The sequence below is a fragment of the Toxotes jaculatrix genome, chromosome 14, assembly GCF_017976425.1.
Source record: "Toxotes jaculatrix isolate fToxJac2 chromosome 14, fToxJac2.pri, whole genome shotgun sequence".
NCBI classification, from domain to species: Eukaryota; Metazoa; Chordata; class Actinopteri; family Toxotidae; genus Toxotes; species Toxotes jaculatrix.
In genome coordinates this window covers 9276166-9293305 of record NC_054407.1, presented here as the reverse complement: position 1 = coordinate 9293305, position 17140 = coordinate 9276166, and the positions used below count along the sequence as shown (strand labels likewise).

Sequence of the window (17140 nt, the reverse complement as noted above, 5' to 3'; positions counted from 1 at the left end):
ATGACCCTTGACGCAGAGTTCAGCTCATATGGGGGAGGGGAACTGGAGTGGTGGTCACATTGCATCCAGTTCCTGCTGTCAGATTGAATTTGTTGCAAGGCAGGGTCCACCACAACTCATACAATGCGGCACCAGGCCCACTACTATCACACATACACACACACACATTTTACTGATTAGTGTGAGAGCCGGCAGCACTGATTCATGGGCTCGTCCTAGTCTGTCTCACTCACTCTAGCACATTTCTCTCTGTCAAATCATCCCTGTGCAAGCCAAGCCCAGTGGCGAGAAGAAAAAAAAAAACCCTGCCCACGTTTGAGTGAGAAAGCTGAGATTGACAGCTAGACCAGAGGAAGCGTTTGGGTGCAGGGTGGGTGACTTGATGCAGAGAAGCAATACAGTATCTGTGTGGTGATCCTGTAAGTGAACAAGCACACAATCCTCCCATTGTTTGGGAAAACCCCCATTCTGTGCTCTCAATTAGCACCCCCTTCACCATACCAGCACCATGAGCAGGAATACACACCCCATTTGTTCTCAGTCACTCCATCCACAAGCTACCATAGCAACCCTCACAGTGAGGTCAGTCACATCAATGGGAAACAAACCCTGCACTCATCTAACAGTCTGCGTTTCTGATAATTCCCCAGGCACAAGACTACGGCACTTCCAAACGGAGTCCATATGGAGGTGAAATGCCTTCAGGCAGCATCTTTTCCACTGCCTGTGTCAGTGACACCTACCGAGAGCACGAGACACTCAAATCATCACAGGCAGCTGCCGGTAATTTATGTTTTTAATGCTAGCCCTTTCATACCACACAGATAACCTGATATTTTCCCTAAATTTAGCAACAAAATTCATGTTGACACAAATGAATTACGTGTTCCCCAGCAGCTCGGGATAACATTTGCCATTCAAGAAATGAATGAAGTACAAGTGTTAGAAAAAAATGTCACATGAAGACCTGAAGAGCCATTTTGGTCTGAGGTGTTAATTTCATTCTTATACAGTGTCACTTTGCATAACAAAGTATATGTAGAAAGAAGCATATTACAGCATTGAGAAAGACAAACAATACTTCACAACACCCAACAAGCACAACATTTCAACAATGAGACTCACAGTTTACTTGGTTCTTGTTTTTTTTTTTTTTTTTGAGTAATTTGTAATTATGTTACAGACACTGATCAACCACATCATTAAAACCACTGAAATGTTGAAAACTTTAATGCGGGCTGTGATGGAAAGCTGTCAGGACGCACAGTGCGTTGCAGGAATGCTTTGAGGAACATGAGAAAGAGCTCAAAGTGCTGCCTTGGCCTCCAAATTCCCCAGATCTCAGTCCGTGCATCTGTGGGACGGGGTGCAAAAACAAGTCTGATTGATGGAGGCCGCACCTCGCAGCTTACAGGACTTAAAGGACCGTCTTGGAGCCTGATACCTTGAAGAGTCCATGTCTCGACGCATCAGAGCTGTTTTAGCACCACGAAGGGGGAACTACACGATATGAGGCAGGTGGTTTTAATGCTGTGGCTGACTGGTTTAAGTGCTGGCACATTCAGACTCATTCACATCACAATCAGAAATGGTAACCTTTGCCATCAGTGTTCATCAGGTCAAGTAAAAAACCTGAGTCAAAACATTATCATATGACATGGCTGACATTTGTGCTGAAATTCATAAAGCCAGGACAATCAAACAATAAACACATGCTAACAACTGAAATGATGGCTACACACCATGGACATGGACTGACAGGGGATAACACTTAGTACAAATTTATGCTTGTCCTAGTTCTCTTTTAAGTCAGTTCTGTTCAATAATTGATTCATAGAAAAGAATTTGTGAGAGATGCAAAAGTTATTTATATTACAGCAAAGGTCGAAGTTCTAATTCCTAATTTGTCCCCATATATCCAAAAAAATTCAATTTTACTCCGTCCATCTTGACAAAACTTTAAAAAAAAAATTTGACAACCACATTTTTCAGTTCTTTACCGACAGAGATGTTTGTTGCATCAAAGATGTGAAAAGCATTTCTCACAAAATTAATGTAAAAACATTCATAGATGTACTAAAATCCAGTGGAATTCCCTCACTGGGAGGAAAACAAATACAATTTGTTTTTGTTCCAGTCACATTTAAACAAATTTATGAGTAAAAATTGAATTCAGGATGAATACATATAATTGATCAGGAAGAAATGGGTAAATACCAAATTGTGTTTGTTGAACTGAACAGAAGTTTTTTTGTTCCTATGTGGAGCTCTCTGAATGTTGAGGTATCATGAACAGACAGGCTAAGTGCGGTCTTTGCTTCTCCTGCAGAGAAGTAAAGGTTAATCTGATGTAAATGTGGCTCCTTATTAACATGGCCAGTTCATAAATTAAAAAACTAAAAAGCCAGTTGTTAGCGCCCTCATATGGACAAATATTGTAACGCATATCATTCTATTTGAATAGGAAACTTGAGGCATCAATGGAATTGATAAAGGATTCGTCTGAAAAGGCTGCAACTGTGTGAAGAATTCGAGTAAAGGTAGAGTAACCTCTGCATGTGGTCAACAACACAAGGCTGTGAAGGCGGCTAATGGCACTTTGGCGTGGGTCAGACCTTTCCCACAATCTTCATCAGAGCAACTATCAGAGCTGTACCACGACTCAATTATGATTCAGAGACAGATTAACCGTAAACCCAGTTTAGAGGTGCAGCTGAAAGCTGTAAGTTCTAAGTAAAAAGAACCATCTGCTTTCACATGTACTCAAACCTCATGTCTTTATCTCCCCATGTGATCAACCCCTTCATTTCCCCGTGTGCACATTCAGAGTCAGGGTTTGTTGTACCAGTTCATGGAACGGCGGAGAGCTCTTTCCCAGCTCTGGAGGACGGGGATGTACTCCCGATTTGGGCCGCCACCACCCTCCTTGGGCGTACCTTGAGGCGAGAACACCTCATCCGTCCTCTGCAGCTTCTTCAGCTCTTCCCGGGTCCTCCAGAAGCCTGAGGTGACAGTCGAAGACAGAGGAAGACATCATGAACACAAAAATGACCAATGTATAACACAGGAAGCCTTATAAGTGCAGAATTTGTCAGTGTGTTTGATACAAATAAGTCTATTCCCCCAAATGCACAGCTAGTCTGTGACCGAAAGTGTGGCTGGGAATTTTTTAAATATTACCCAACACTGTTCTAGTCAGCCTGCTCCCAGAATGCAGGCCTACTATTGGTTCCTAGAGTCTCCAAAAGTACAATTGGTGGCAGATCCTTTGGTTCTCAGGCTCCTCTTCTGTGGAACCATTTACCAGTTTGGGTCCAGGAGGCAGACATCCTCTCTATGTTTAAGAGTAGGCTAAAAACCTTCCTCTTTGATAAAGCATATAGTTAGTTCTGGCTCAGGCTTTGCTTGAACCATCTACTAGTTAAGCAGCTATAGGCTAGGACTTCCCATCATGCACTGAGCTCCTCGCTCTCTCTCTCTATCTGTACTTATTCATATCCCATTAATACATGTTACTAACTTCTTACCATCATTAGTTCTTTTATTATTATTGTTTATATTGCTATTAGTCCCACCTCTTCCTTTGCTCTCCATCTCTCCGTGTCTCTCAACCCGACCCGAGGCAGACAGCTTGGGGGAAATGTTGGGTCTCTGTAGATAATTTTATAAAGAGTACTGTCTAGACCTGCTCTCTATGGAAAGTGGCTTGAGATAACTTCTGTTATGATTTGGTGCTGTATAAATTAAATTGAAGTGAATTATTGTCCACTGATCCACTGAGAACTAATGCTTCTCCAGCACAACATGATTCACATTAGCATTCAGTCATCGACGCCACCTGCTTTGCGCCTGTTATAAAACAAACACAAAACAAGAGCAAATCCATCTTGTTTGTTTGATTAAGCACTGACTAATGTAAAACAGTCTAATTACATAACGTGAATAATTAAACGGAAGGCAGGTTACATAACAAACAGCAGCGTTTCATTTTTCTTCCTCTGTCAGCGCCAGCAAGAATAAAAATAGGAGTTTTGATCATAACTTTTCAAATGAAACTCAATGTCATGACCAAGAGCTGTAATATTTTTAGAGAAAAATGAAGAATCATGGTGAAAGTAAAGCGTAACACTGAAGTGTCTCACTGCTTGACAGACACACAACCTCACACAGCTGGCTGCAATAACATAAAAGAACTGCATTTCCCGGGACATTATCCCTCGAGCCAAAAAAGCATTTTATGCAAGTATGCTAGTAAAAATACAAATGTGCATGTTGTGCGTGAATGTGTCTTTGCGTACCCACTCCAAGTCCAGCGACAAAAGCGGCCCCCAAACACGACATCTCATGGTGTTGGGGTCTGACTACCTTTCTGCCAAACAGGTCTGCAGTTAGCTGCATGACGAAGGAATTGGAGGAAACACCACCATCCACCCTGAGAGGGAAGGAACGAAAGATGGAGCGCTCAATTACATTACACTGAAACTCGCTTTACTGTAACACTATCAGAGAAACATATGCACATAATGGATTGCCAATAAAAACTGCAACTGCATTAGCAGAAGCAAGGTACACCAGAGTCCACTCTGTCACACCCAGTTTGCTGACTACAATCCAGATCCTGTGATCAGATATCGCACAGTAAGCTGGGATATCAAAGAGGGAGTTCAATGCATCTCTTTCACCTGTATGGAAAAACCAACACTACTACAATGACATACTGTTTGCTCTGGTTATGTTGACTTGACGCAGTGGATGAATAGAACCGTACCTGATCTTTGTGATGGGGATGCGAGTTTCTCTCAGCATCGTCTCATACAGCTGCTTGTTTCTGTGAAGACCACGAAGAAAGAGCATCGATTAGCATGAATGAGAATGAACGGCTAAGAGGTGAAAACAAAAATGATCTCTTCAAAATGACTCACCTGAAGGCGACAGACTCCAGTATGGCACGGACCAGATGGCTTTTGGTGGTTGAAGGTTTGAGGCCCATGAATGAAGCACAAGCTTTAGGATCGTTCAGAGGAGCCTTTGGATAAATGAAGTGTGTACACAAACATGTCAAATGTCTGTAGGTGAAAAACAGACCTGATCCAATTAAGTTAATTTAATTAGGCTTAAATAACTGGTCCTTGTAAAGTAAAAAACTCAGTAGTCTCTGGACAGGAAGAGAGCAGTTAAACTGTTCTACTTGCTTCCTGTACACACAGTAGCTTGATTTAAATGTAATTTCAGTGTGATTACATCTTAACTGTTAACATTCAGGACACACACTTACAAAGGCCAGTTCACAAAGGAGGGCAGAGAAGAAAAAGAGACACACAACCATGTTACAGAGGAAAAAAAAAACATGACAAAAAAGGAAATGAATGTCTGTACTAGCCAAGTATCAATATATTCTGTCAATCAATATCCATTTTTATGTGCTACAATAGATATACATATGGTTTTGCTTTGAGTGAATACACCGGTGTACACATTATACGAAATAGTGACTGCATATAAAAATAAACAGGACTTTCTTTGAGACGAACTTAGTTGTACTTAAACATGTGTACCTGCAGGCCACTGAATGAAGGTACAAAGCACACGCCATCAGAGTCACTGACGCTGTAAGCCATGGCACTAGTCTCCTGGACGTCAGAGAACAGCTCTGCAACAACACACACACACACACAGGTTTCACACATTAAATCTGCCAGTTACTGACCTCTTCAATGTAAAGACGCTTTTCACTTAAACATCATTAGAATTACAGATGTGTAAATAGATTTTTGGCCCCTTGTGGCAGCAGACCAAACTGAAAACACAATGCTGTCATACAATAACCTTGTAAAGTTGTTATGCTAAACATGTTGAAAAGCAAATTGCCTATTTAAACACCATGGAGAAGCAGCATTCATCTGGAGTCATGTTTCATCTGGAGTCATGTTTCTGGCCATCTGACAAATATGACCTTTCCCATTAGATCTGTTTCTGTTTCCCTTTGACTCCTAAGGGAAGTATCTGACTCTTTAGCTGCCAAACACTCCACTGTGTTCACCAGCTGCTTGTTAACTTTGCCTGTGTGGTGCTGAGCAGGTAGTATACAGTAGGTTTATCAGGGCTTTTTCACTGAAAACAGCTGCTGCTACATAGTTTGACATCATGACATTGCTTAACCTTTAAAGACCGTCAACAGTCTTGTGATGTTTCTATTTCACTACAAAACTTTCCAACCCTTTTTACATCATTTCCCTGTAAAATACAAATAAGCTATTGTACGCAGCTCATTGCTCACCCAGCTCCTGTGCCCATTTGATGGCAGTGCCTGTGTCTGCTGCATTGCCCTCCGCCAGGTACACCACCTCTGAGCCCATTTTCCACCCCACCAGAGGATACAGGCCTACAGAGCAGAAACACGGGCTTGTAATGAGTATTGACAAATTTGGATCTAATTATCTAAATGAGTGTGTATTTTGCTTCACCTGCTACAGATGTATGTGGTTTGCTCCCTGTGTTGATGTCCATGAAGGTGCCTGTTCCCATGGTGATCTTCACATCGCCAACATCAAAGCAGCACTCTCCAAACATGGCTGCCTGCTGGTCCGCCATCTGCAGCGGAGGGACCAAGGAAGTCACTTTTTTTGTTGTGAACACACAGAATACTAAACAGGTTTAGTCTCAACTGTGCCACACTGAAAATGTCTAAAGCTCAGTTGGTGTTTCAGTGCAAGTTTTCACAGACGTGTCTTGTTGTGTTTTATCATAATCGCACAGATAACAGTGTGTGTGATGCCAAGACCTTGACAACTCACCAATGACATGATAGGAATGGACACACCGAAGATAGACGGGTCTGTGGAACCAAAGTCATGGCTGGTGCATCATGAAGGAGAAACCAGAGACAATGCATCATCTTTCACTGTCTGTCAGTCCTCTGAACGCCAACCGCAGGCCGTGGATTTGGAATTACAACTATACCATATTTATGCTGGTACATTTTACTTTACAGTTTTAAACAGTGTGGAGACGTTGAAATGATTGGAAAGTTTAAATAAAACTTTGAAATTTAAAGAATCATTATAACTGTAAACGTTGATAATATTTATTATTCATATTGAGAAAAACACACTTATGGTGAATGTGATGAAATATATGGCTTCACACTGAAAGACGTTTACTGACTAAGACATGATTCATGAGTACAGTGAGTTGGAAATTAAAGGAAGTGCTTGACTCACCCTGTATTTTCTACTTTGGGGAAAATAGAGAGAGGCAGAGAAACAAGAGAGCAGAGGAAACCACTCCAACACATCTGCGGGAAAGACAGTCACATTACATTGATATGAAAAAAAAAAAAACAACTTAAAGAAACAGTAAATAAACATGACATACACCAGACCTGATAGGAGTCAAAAATGCCTGTTGAACTGGCATTAGAATAGTCTGTGGCATGGACGAGTCCTAAAACAGACAAGGCAACACAAATGAGTGTATGAAAAAAATCTCTCCAAAATTAAAAAACAAAAAAACAAAAAACAAAAAACAAAAACAAAAACAAAGCTTGTTTGAACTTCTGTTCCAACTCAACTTCCACCCCCTCCCACAGGAGCTAGCTACAGCATTTCTGAGGACTTTAATCAGTGATGCAATAGGATTGGAAACACAAAGTACTTTCTGTCTCAGTCTTAAATCCTGCTCAGCGCTGTATGAAATGTAACCCACTGGACAAATGGTATATTACCGGACTGTTTTCAAAAAGAAACTGTGCTCTTAGAGCGATGGCCTTCACATGAGCTCAAACACACCTTTTGTGAGTTTGAACAGGAGCCAGGTGTCAATTGTTCCAAAGCAGCAATTGCCTTCAGCTACCGCTTGATGAATCTGGAAGAAAAGCAGAACATAATGAGGCCGTGCTTTATACCAGGACTACTTGTATGACAGTACGCTTGCTTTGAAAATGACCACAATTACTGAAAAGATGAGAGCTTAATGTGTCGATACATATATTATATGTTTGTATTGATTTAACTTTTAGTGGTGCTAGCAGTTCACTCAAGGCTACAGCGGTGCTAGCCAAGCAGATGGGAGAGTGGGTGCAAAAAGGTAAAACTGAGACAATTTTATGATAAATGTCTTAGCTGATTAGCGGAAAGTTATTTGGCAACTATCTTGATGAATCACATATATCATTCAAGTCATTTTTTAAACAAAAATGATAAATGTTCTCTGATTCCAGCTTCTCAAATATGAGGATTTGCTTCTTTCTCTCTGTTTTATCTTACTGTAGATTGAATATCTCTGGGATTTGGACTCTTGGTGTGGCAAAACAAGCAATTTTATGATGTCGACCTCAAGCTTTAAGAAACAGTCTTCTGGTATCAGATAAGACACCTTTACTAGCAGTTTTAGAGTTTCAGGGCAAACTCCTTCTATATTCTGATGGTCTTGACAGCAGTACCCACTGTGTCTGCATGTAAACATGTGGTTCAGGCCAGCACACAAGCAGCAGTGTTTACCAAGCAGGTCAATGTGCAGCACAACTGCTCTAGGTTCATTTAAGTTAACTGGTTTAACTGGTTGTCTGCTCACATGCGCATACACACTCACCTGCTTGTAATGCATCAGGGCCCAGACGAGGCGGAAGGTAACGTGTTGAGTAGAGAAGACAATAAGACTCGCAGCAAGCAACCGCTTCTGCCTACTCAGGAAATACAGCACCTTCATGACTCCATGGATTGCCTGCGGTTGTTGGAAAAACAATGAAAATGTCATTCTGTGTGAAGAGACAATGTCGCATATCTCTAGACTAAATTACTTCTTCAGTGCATGAACGTTAGAGATGCAAAGCAGACAAAGACTCACTTTCATGGTGCAAGATCTGTTCCAGGACTTCACCAGGTCTGCGGCCCTCTGATCCTGCCAACTGATGAAGTTATGGAAGGGAACTCCAGTTCTCCTGTCAGAGGAAAAGAGAGGAAATGAAATGAAATGAACCTGAAATGGGACCAGGATGGAAAAGAACTATGCAATGGCAGGTTAACAGGTGTTCAGCAGTGACTCTTTTCAAGTTTGTCTACAAGTCATTTAGAGACTTTTATTTGGAGCTAAGGAAAAGTAATTTGTGTTTATTCAGTTTACCTGTCCCATGTTGTGAAGGTACCTCGTTGAGTGGATATACCAAGGGCCTCTATCTGGCGCATTTGTACTCCTGCATCTATAGCAACACACAGACACACACACAGTTATGTTGAGAAACAGGAAGAGGTTTTTGAAATTGCGTCTGTTATATCTCTTTGCAGGAACAGAGAAATATGTTCCATGTAAATTCCTGTCTGACTGGAATATATTTTGTAACAGGAGTGTTTCTCATGTAGTGAGCAAAACAACCTTTTACAATTCAGTTTAATGTAATAATGCAATAAAACAACAGCACGGTATGAAGCCACTGAAATGTGCATGGAGTTAAATCAACACTTTTCTGACAGAAGTTCTGCAAAATATGAGCATGGTGTGCTTATGAGGGTTTTGTGTATTGCACTGAATGTACAGTATTCAGGTGTACCTACAGAACTAGCATCTCAGTATATGTAAATCAGTCTTCTGCTTGCTCTATCTGTTCTCACTGGAAAAAAGACCAAACTGGAGGTGTGTCCATTCTCATGAAAACTGAATCCAAATCTAACCACATTCCTTGGCGTGGGTGTGTGTAGTGTGATGCCCCATGTGTGACACCCTCTGGGTGTGTCTATTCCTCCTGTCTGCAGGTGTCTTGAGTGTCTCAACACACCTGGGCCCTGTTGGAGAGTCGATTTAAGCCAAGCAGCAGCACACCAGACTTAACTCATTTAATCAACTGATCTCAGTCTTCAGACAGTTGATTGGTCAAACTGTGTGCTCTTCATTGGTTGGAACAAAAACCTGCAGCCACACGGCCCTTTGTGGAACAGTTTGGACACCCCTGATTTAGGAAGTGGACCTGGGGTGGTATGTTTTTTTTGTTTAGTTGGTTTTGGTCCAGCCACATGCTGGTTTCGGTTGTACTTTATTTAGGCAGTTTGTGTGGACAGTAGACAGATACACGACATGGACAGGACATGGTGCAACTGTACCTTGCGCAGCTCCCTTGACCACAGAGATAAACCCTTTCCATAGTGCATCTGGGTCCATCTCCACATGTCCTACCTCTGGATACAAGGGAACAACCTATAGAAAGGATCGCGGAAGAGTATTACGACACGTATAAGTTGCATTAAGAGAGCGATGGATGTGGGTGGTGTACGTGAGAAATAACAAGTCAACGGGATAAAGAGAAGGAGATAAATACCTTGGTGGCGCATGATCCCCGGATTTTTGCCTCCTTGTCGTAGACGTGACACCGGATTGATGTTGTGCCGACGTCCACTGACAAAATGAAGCTCTCCTTCTGGAACCCGTTCCTCTGAGTCCCCATTGTAGAAAAGTCTGTCCGAGTGTTCACAGTCAGCTCATGTTGGTCTTGTTCGCAGCCCGAGTGGGTGGTGTGACCCGATAATACTTTATCAGCACCGGGTGATGTGTCGTGTTGAGGCTGCAACTCGACCTTCGGACCGAGGCTTCTTCGAAATCCAGGACCAGTTCCAGTGCTACCTGCCCGAGTCAACAAAGCGATCAGGTTTGTTTCACTGGCCGAACAAAAACACACATTAAGTGAAAAACGAACTGATGGCCAAATATATTCAAAATCAGTTTCTATACACTTGAGTCTGGTGGAGACCTGAAGTAGGAGTTGGCCAACTTAAGAGTTAAGCTAATTGGCTACTTGGCTAGCTGACAGTTAATGAAACATGGGCGCGTAAGTAGCTTTGGATAAACACCACAAAATACGGCTCCCCTCTCTAAACATTACCCACTGCTGCCCAGTAGTTTACCCAATGTGTGCTCATCGCAGTGAAGCAGACACACTGAAATGTCTGTTGATGGAATTCCAGCAGTGTTACTGTTGCTCCATCGCAGGAACGTAACTGAAGCCCTCCATCCTTTCGGCACCCGTAGTACTACCACACGCATGCTCAGAGTGTGCGTCCGAGCAGTAGTTGTATACACGTGTGTTCAACGGCGACGACAAACTGCACCAGGCTGTGATTGTTTGCTGTTGTAACACACAACATGGCAAAGGCAGACGTAAGGAATATGTTACATTACGTTTATATTAACCAGGCTACAACGTGCGCAGAGTATACTGTTTTAAGCTAACCGCTGTTTGGTCTCATTAGCTGCAAACTAACTAGCTAACAATTTGGTTAGCTAGTGATAGTCACATCAGAAACCAAATCTGTACCAACAAACACTGTTTTCACTGGTTAACTTACAATTGTAGAACCTGTCAATTTGTTTGCAAGCGGGTACATAGTCATAATAGTGCTATTACGTTTATTTCTCAAGTCCGGCTGTATCATTTGTCGACTAGTCGATGAACTTTGTTTATTGACAGAAGTTAAGTGACACACATTTTAAGTAATTAAGAGTGAGTTGTCAGTAGTGAATGCCAGACGTTCAGTGATTTAAGCCTATGAAATATGAGTATTTGCTACACAAATGTTTTAAAAACATCACAGCTAAATGGTTATGGACATTTTCCACAGTTGTCTAAGATTTATAATGCAAATGGTACATGGTAAACATAAATGACAAACTGATTAATATTCGAATGAATTTTAAGTTGGAACCCTGCTCTCACACGGGGTCATAAGGCTATATATGTATTTGCTTCTGTCAGGCTGCAAGACGTAGAAAAAGACAAAGCAAAGTTGTCACCAGTGAAGTTGGAGGAGAAGAGCCTAACATTGGCAAGTCATCTCTTTTAAATAACTGTAAATCTACAGTCAACACAACTCCTTGGAGTTAATGATAGCAACAATATTAAATCATTGAATGATTTTTTTTTTTTCAGAGGGACAGGCTGAGGCTGTCTCAAGTGAACAAAAAGTTGGGACAGAGGAGGATGCTCCCACTGAGAGCACAGAGGTGAAATGGGAGGAGAAGACCCGAGATGAACAAGGTACTGCAAATGCATAGCACATGATATCTGACTGAAACTCTGCACAGTGCCAGTAACAAAGCTACGTGTTTAGATTCTCAGATGGAAACAGTCATTGAAGTAAAGGGAAGCAAAGCCACTGTAACTGTATCCTGGAAGAAGAAGCATAAAGAAGGAGAGCGTGATGATTCGGAAAGGAGAACCAATCCAAGTGATCAGATGACTGTAAATGAAATAATGGGTTGTGGTAAGGCTGTTTACAAGCTACTACTGCATTACATAATCTTTTTTAAAAAATGTTCAACAACGACTTCATCCTCTGAAGTCATTAAAGTGATGTTAGTCTTTATGTTTGGAACAAAAAAAAATGTAGATTAGTGTTGGGAAAAAAGAAAGCAGTGAGATCTACAAGAGTGAAAAGGCAGCAGGCCATATCGTTTACAAACTGTTGTAAAAAACTATTTAGGCTGAATGAATACACTTTCTTAAAATCAAGCAAGAAAGTTTTTTACAAGAAAAAATGTGTTCTTGTTTTAAATTCAAGTTGCAGGTGTAATGTTATCGATTGTTTTTTCTGGAGAACAGATGCTGCATTCACATTTACAATAAGTTCCAACAGGTTTTCACTGTCCTTAAAATCATGTAATAAATGACTGTTTCAGAAGAACAGACTCAGGCGGTCACTTCGGCTGATGCAATAGACAATGCTCCCAATGAGAGTTTTCAGATAAAGATGGAGCAAGCGATGGAGAACATCAAAGATGAACAAGGTAGTGGAAATACAACACGAACAGTGTGCCTGAGTGCAATTCTGAGCAGTGCCATTAATGAGTTTCCTCTTTAGAATCTCAAATGGACACCATCGCTGACGAAAGTGAAAGTGCACCCACAGTAACTGTAACTTGGGCGAAGAAGAACGAAAGAGGACAGACTAATGGAAGTGAACAGATGGTTGTTAAAAAGGAGGCAGGTAAGGAGAGTTAACAGTTAGTAGTCCGTGATAAAACAGCTGCTTCATATAGAGTTTGTTTCTTCCACTGTCTTACTCGCACATAACTTCTTCACAATAGTCTTGTCTCATAACAATAATGTGTTTGTAAAGAGTCTTCTGTTTGTGGCACCATAGCAACCTGAATAAAATCATCAGTATGAACTGTATGTGCCATAGGTGTCAGTGTTATACCAAAATATACTCCCGGATAGGGAGCGTCATTTAAACTCTGCAACCATTGGAAACTATGAAGTTCATCATTCGAAGCACAAATTTCCCTCACTACTGTAAACATTTTCCAGAATATATTTGCTTGTTAAATTAATTTTCAAGACAAATATAAATGCAATAGATGATTTGTAATATCTTGAAATAGTTTTAAAAAAAAAAGAAAGAAAAAAAAAAAAAGGTCTTGAACACTGCTGTTCATATATGCTGACTTTATTTAGCTATGATGTTGTAACCAAATAACATCTATCTATTACAGTGAATGGGAAACGGAAGGCAGAGTCTAAAGCTGAGACTTCCCCATCAAAGAAAACTAAGCTCATCAATGATGGTATGAACTCAAAATGAAACTACTTGCCTAATTTTCTTAGACAGGTTTTGCCCTCACACACTTCATTGCCTGTTGTTTTGTTGTAGGTTTTTGCCTTTTTGTTGGCAACCTGAACAACTCCAAAACATTCGAAGAGGTCAAAGATTCATTAGCAAGTTACCTCATGACACAAAGTCTCCTGTTTCAAGACATCAGATTAGACCGGTCGAAGTAAGTATATTTATATATATTTTAGCTTAATTTTACTCTCAGATTGAATTTTTTTTCTTTTGAGCAGCAAACTTGTGGTAGGTGAATCTGAGATACATACTAAATTAACTCAACAGTAATGTTTTGCTTTCGTAGAAAACATGCATTTGTAGATTTGGCCTCAGAGATGGACTTGACGAAAGCCTTGACGTTAAACGGAGTGATGATCCTCGATAATCCAGTGAAGATCGCTAAAGCAAAGGTCAAAAGTGAGGACAAGGTGAAGGCGAAAGCTCCACAGCTGGACAAAAAAGGTAACTCAAATAACTGTAATTGTTTAATTACACATTACTTTAAATAATGTGCTAGTTGTCACTCTAGATATGGATGGTATGTGCAATGGTAGTGTCTTTGTACTCAAACCACAAGAGGCCATTAATTGCTGATCTTTTAAAAACTAATATGCATTTGAGGAGTAGATTTTCTACATCAGCTGATTAAATAATGTTTTTATGATGTGATCTGGAAATGCAGAATATTATAAAGTCATGTAATGTTAGACTTTTGGTCTCATCTGAGGACTGTCCTGTCTTTGGCAGTCAAAGATGCCAGATGTTTGTTTCTGAAGAACGTCCCTTACAACGCAACAAAAAAAGACATTCTGAAAATCTTCCACAAGGCCATTGCTGTCAGGTTTCCTGGTGGAACGAAAAGCCCAAGCCAAGGGTGAGAGTTTTAAAAAGGTTCACTTCCTAACTACACAATTCTGTCAGATGTGTGAAACTTACATTGTTATATTATATATTCAGAAATGCAAGGATTATGATGTTTGTTAAAAGATAAAAATATGCATTAAATGGATATTTGTAATTGTTAGTGAATGAAACTTCCTTATTTTTCAACAGGATTGCCTTTGTGGAGTTTAAAAATAAAACCATTGCCAAGAAAGTATTGCAGAAAAGGCAAGGAGCCAAGATCCACGGCCGGGTTTTAATTGTGGACAGTGTAGGAGAAACAAAGGTGCCAAAAGTCACCAATGCTGAAGATACAAAAGGTAGATCACTGGACAGTTAGATATGTCCTGTCGATATCTCACTTTATACTGTAGCTGTGAAATTCTGTTGTTGCTAACATCAGTCTGTAAAATCTGGTCTTTGCGTTTTACCTGTATTTACAAAAGCTTTCTTTTTCCATCAGCTGCACCTCCTCCAAACAACACCTTATTTGTGAGCAATATGTCTTACAATGTGAATGAAAAAAAACTCAGCAAAGTCTTTCAGAAAGCTGTTAGCATCAAAATGCCTCAAAACAAAGGCAAATCCAAAGGGTAAGGACACTTTCACTGACCAGTTCATCGTTTTTTCTAATGAAGTATTTGAATATTCTTAAAAAACATCTCGAATTCTCTGCAGATATGCATTTGTCGAGTTTGCAACCGTGGCAGAGGCTGAAAAGGCCTTGCAGGCATCAAACAACATTAAGATCTGCAAAAAGACGATCAGAGTCCAGTTTTTTGAAATGAGAGCAACACCAGAGAAGGCAAAAGGTATGTGGGACAGTTCCTGTTGTGTGTGCCTAAAAAGCTGCCTGATCAGGTCAAGTTGATATTTATTGTTAGCAAAACATCAGTTTTAAGTTCTTCTAAAGTCAGTTTGAGATGTGATGACTGAAAATTGTGACAATTGTGTTCTTTTTTTCAGTCCTATTAAAAACGCTGATTATAATGGGCCTCGCTGAGAAGACGACTGCAGAGACTCTTAAAAGTGCCTTTGATGGAGCCCTCAGTGCAAGAGTTGCTGTAGATAAAGAGACAGGAGTTTCAAAGGGGTGGGCAGCATGAAGTTGTCTCTTTACTGTCATAATTGTCTAAAAAATGTCCCCCCCCCCCCCCCGTTTTTGACTTTACGACCTTACGCTGTCCTCTTTATTTTTCTCAGGTTTGGGTTTGTTGAGTTTGAGAGTGAAGAGAATTGTAAAGCTGTCAAAGAAGCCATGGAAGACTGTGAGATAGATGGCAACAAAGTGACTGTGGCTTATGCGAAAGCAAAGAGTGAAAGGGGTCGCCAAGGTGCCAGAGGAGGCTTGGCGGGGCGTCCCGGTGGTCAGCCTGCAGGTCAGCCTGCAGGTCGGGCTGCTGCCAGAGGGGGGCGTGGTGGCAGAGGTGGAAGAGGAGGTAACAGAGTTTTACTGATATATCAAAAAGTTATTTCAGTATAAATTTAGATCTGCACAAATCAATATTATATCAACAATGGGTGAAATAACAGTGAAAATGATCACCTCTGTGCAGTTCCTCTCAGCTCTAGGGAGCGCCGCTTTACCATCTTTTAGTTCATTGTTTTGGTTTTTGTGGCCTACAGCTTTAATGTTTTGGTTCACTGTCACTGCTCTCATAGCAGGCAGCTGATTTCAGCCAGAAAAAAAAAAAAGCTTGAAACGCAGTGCAGTGTACGCCACCTACACCTACTACACAAAACAGTAGGCGGATGGAAAGTTAGTGAGCAGCTGGTGAACATAGTGAAGCATTTAGCGGCTTAAAGAGGCAAATATTTCCCTCAGGAGTAGGTGGAGACCAAAACAGAAAAGGAGAGTGAGATGCAAACGAGTCCAAATAAACGATAATATTATCTCATATCTGCTGGAAGAGGAAATCAGACACTTTCTGTTAACACAACTTTACTTACCACCATATCAACTTAACTAGGTGATAATATGGTAATGTAGTGTTTTCAGTCTGTTTTAATGAATTGATTTTACCTTCTTATTTGGCAGCTTGTAAAGTGTTTGAAACATTGGACAAATTTGACTTTTTTTTTTTTGGACTGATCTTGTAGTGTCTGACTAAAGTCTAAGTTAAGAAAGTTCTTCACTTTCTAGAGTAACAATTTTTTTATCGTCTTAATAAGCATTGTGACTGCATTGATTTGAGTCAAAATAAAAAATGTTTTCTTGCAGGTAGCAGACGTGGAGCCGGCCTGCTGCAGGATGCTGCTAAACAGGTGGAAAATAAAGACTAACTCACCTTGGAAAAGTTATCAGACTTTTTTTTGGTGTTTTTTTTTTTTTTTTTTTTTTTTTTCAAACAAAGTGTGTATGAGCTCCAGACTTTTTTGAGTTTGGTTGAATGTACAGACTGTGCAGGGGTGTGAAAATGTGTACAATATTGTTTGTCTTAGTTGACAGTTGAACCTGTGGCATCTTGTAACTTTAGCTGACATATTTTGTACTCTAAATCATTCAGATCATAAGTACTGAAACATTATGCAGGTTTGTTATGTGAAAAGTTGATGAAAGATTTTAATCAGTTTAATCTTCTTATGTGAAAGACAGGTTTATTTTAAAAGCACACCAGCTGTCTCTTTGTGTTTTTCTTTAAACATCTGTGATAAAGAACCAAAAGGTT

The 17140-nt window shown here is 40.5% G+C and overlaps 2 protein-coding genes across 4 annotated transcripts; one reads left to right on the top strand and one right to left on the bottom strand.

Annotated features, from left to right (window-relative positions):
- Positions 1 to 1102: 1102 nt before the first annotated feature.
- On the bottom strand, positions 1103 to 11013 carry gk5 (glycerol kinase 5). 2 transcript variants are annotated; one of them, XM_041054844.1, is made up of 17 exons: positions 10890 to 11013; positions 10307 to 10604; positions 10092 to 10185; positions 9121 to 9196; positions 8845 to 8938; positions 8590 to 8721; positions 7788 to 7863; positions 7382 to 7443; positions 7221 to 7294; positions 6795 to 6855; positions 6465 to 6591; positions 6278 to 6382; positions 5556 to 5650; positions 4923 to 5026; positions 4769 to 4828; positions 4299 to 4432; positions 1103 to 3002 (listed from the first exon to the last, which is right to left on the bottom strand). In XM_041054844.1, exons 2-17 carry the CDS (start codon positions 10430 to 10432, stop codon positions 2830 to 2832), a joined length of 1593 nt encoding a protein of 530 aa, XP_040910778.1. In that variant the 5' UTR covers positions 10433 to 10604; positions 10890 to 11013; the 3' UTR covers positions 1103 to 2829. The 2 variants fall into 2 exon arrangements, with proteins under 2 accessions (XP_040910778.1, XP_040910779.1); XM_041054845.1 differs by having other exon boundaries at positions 10307 to 10608; positions 10890 to 11008.
- LOC121192884 (nucleolin-like) lies at positions 10580 to 17030 on the top strand. Of its 2 annotated transcripts, none has more exons than XM_041054841.1 (17): positions 10580 to 10633; positions 11738 to 11807; positions 11912 to 12019; positions 12093 to 12245; positions 12661 to 12768; positions 12843 to 12968; positions 13477 to 13548; positions 13635 to 13758; positions 13894 to 14051; positions 14337 to 14463; positions 14643 to 14791; positions 14935 to 15064; positions 15150 to 15283; positions 15438 to 15564; positions 15675 to 15910; positions 16693 to 16777; positions 16857 to 17030. In XM_041054841.1, exons 4-16 carry the CDS (start codon positions 12101 to 12103, stop codon positions 16752 to 16754), a joined length of 1698 nt encoding a protein of 565 aa, XP_040910775.1. In that variant the 5' UTR covers positions 10580 to 10633; positions 11738 to 11807; positions 11912 to 12019; positions 12093 to 12100; the 3' UTR covers positions 16755 to 16777; positions 16857 to 17030. The 2 variants fall into 2 exon arrangements, with proteins under 2 accessions (XP_040910775.1, XP_040910774.1); XM_041054840.1 differs by lacking the exon at positions 10580 to 10633 and adding an exon at positions 11012 to 11142 and having other exon boundaries at positions 16857 to 17028.
- Positions 17031 to 17140: the final 110 nt, after the last annotated feature.

Bases quoted from the DNA above. Each gene is read 5' to 3' on its own strand.
- LOC121192884 (XM_041054840.1), top strand. The intron at 12,769-12,842 runs GTAGTGGAAATA...TTTCCTCTTTAG, and splicing joins GAACATCAAAGATGAACAAG to AATCTCAAATGGACACCATC. The intron at 12,969-13,476 runs GTAAGGAGAGTT...TATCTATTACAG, and splicing joins GGTTGTTAAAAAGGAGGCAG to TGAATGGGAAACGGAAGGCA.
- gk5 (XM_041054844.1), bottom strand. From the start codon at position 10,432: ATGGGGACTCAGAGGAACGGGTTCCAGAAGGAGAGCTTCATTTTGTCA. The intron at 8,722-8,844 runs GTGAGTCTTTGT...CAACAACCGCAG, and splicing joins ACAGATCTTGCACCATGAAA to GCAATCCATGGAGTCATGAA. The intron at 7,864-8,589 runs GTGAGTGTGTAT...CTTTTCTTCCAG, and splicing joins CCCTGATGCATTACAAGCAG to ATTCATCAAGCGGTAGCTGA.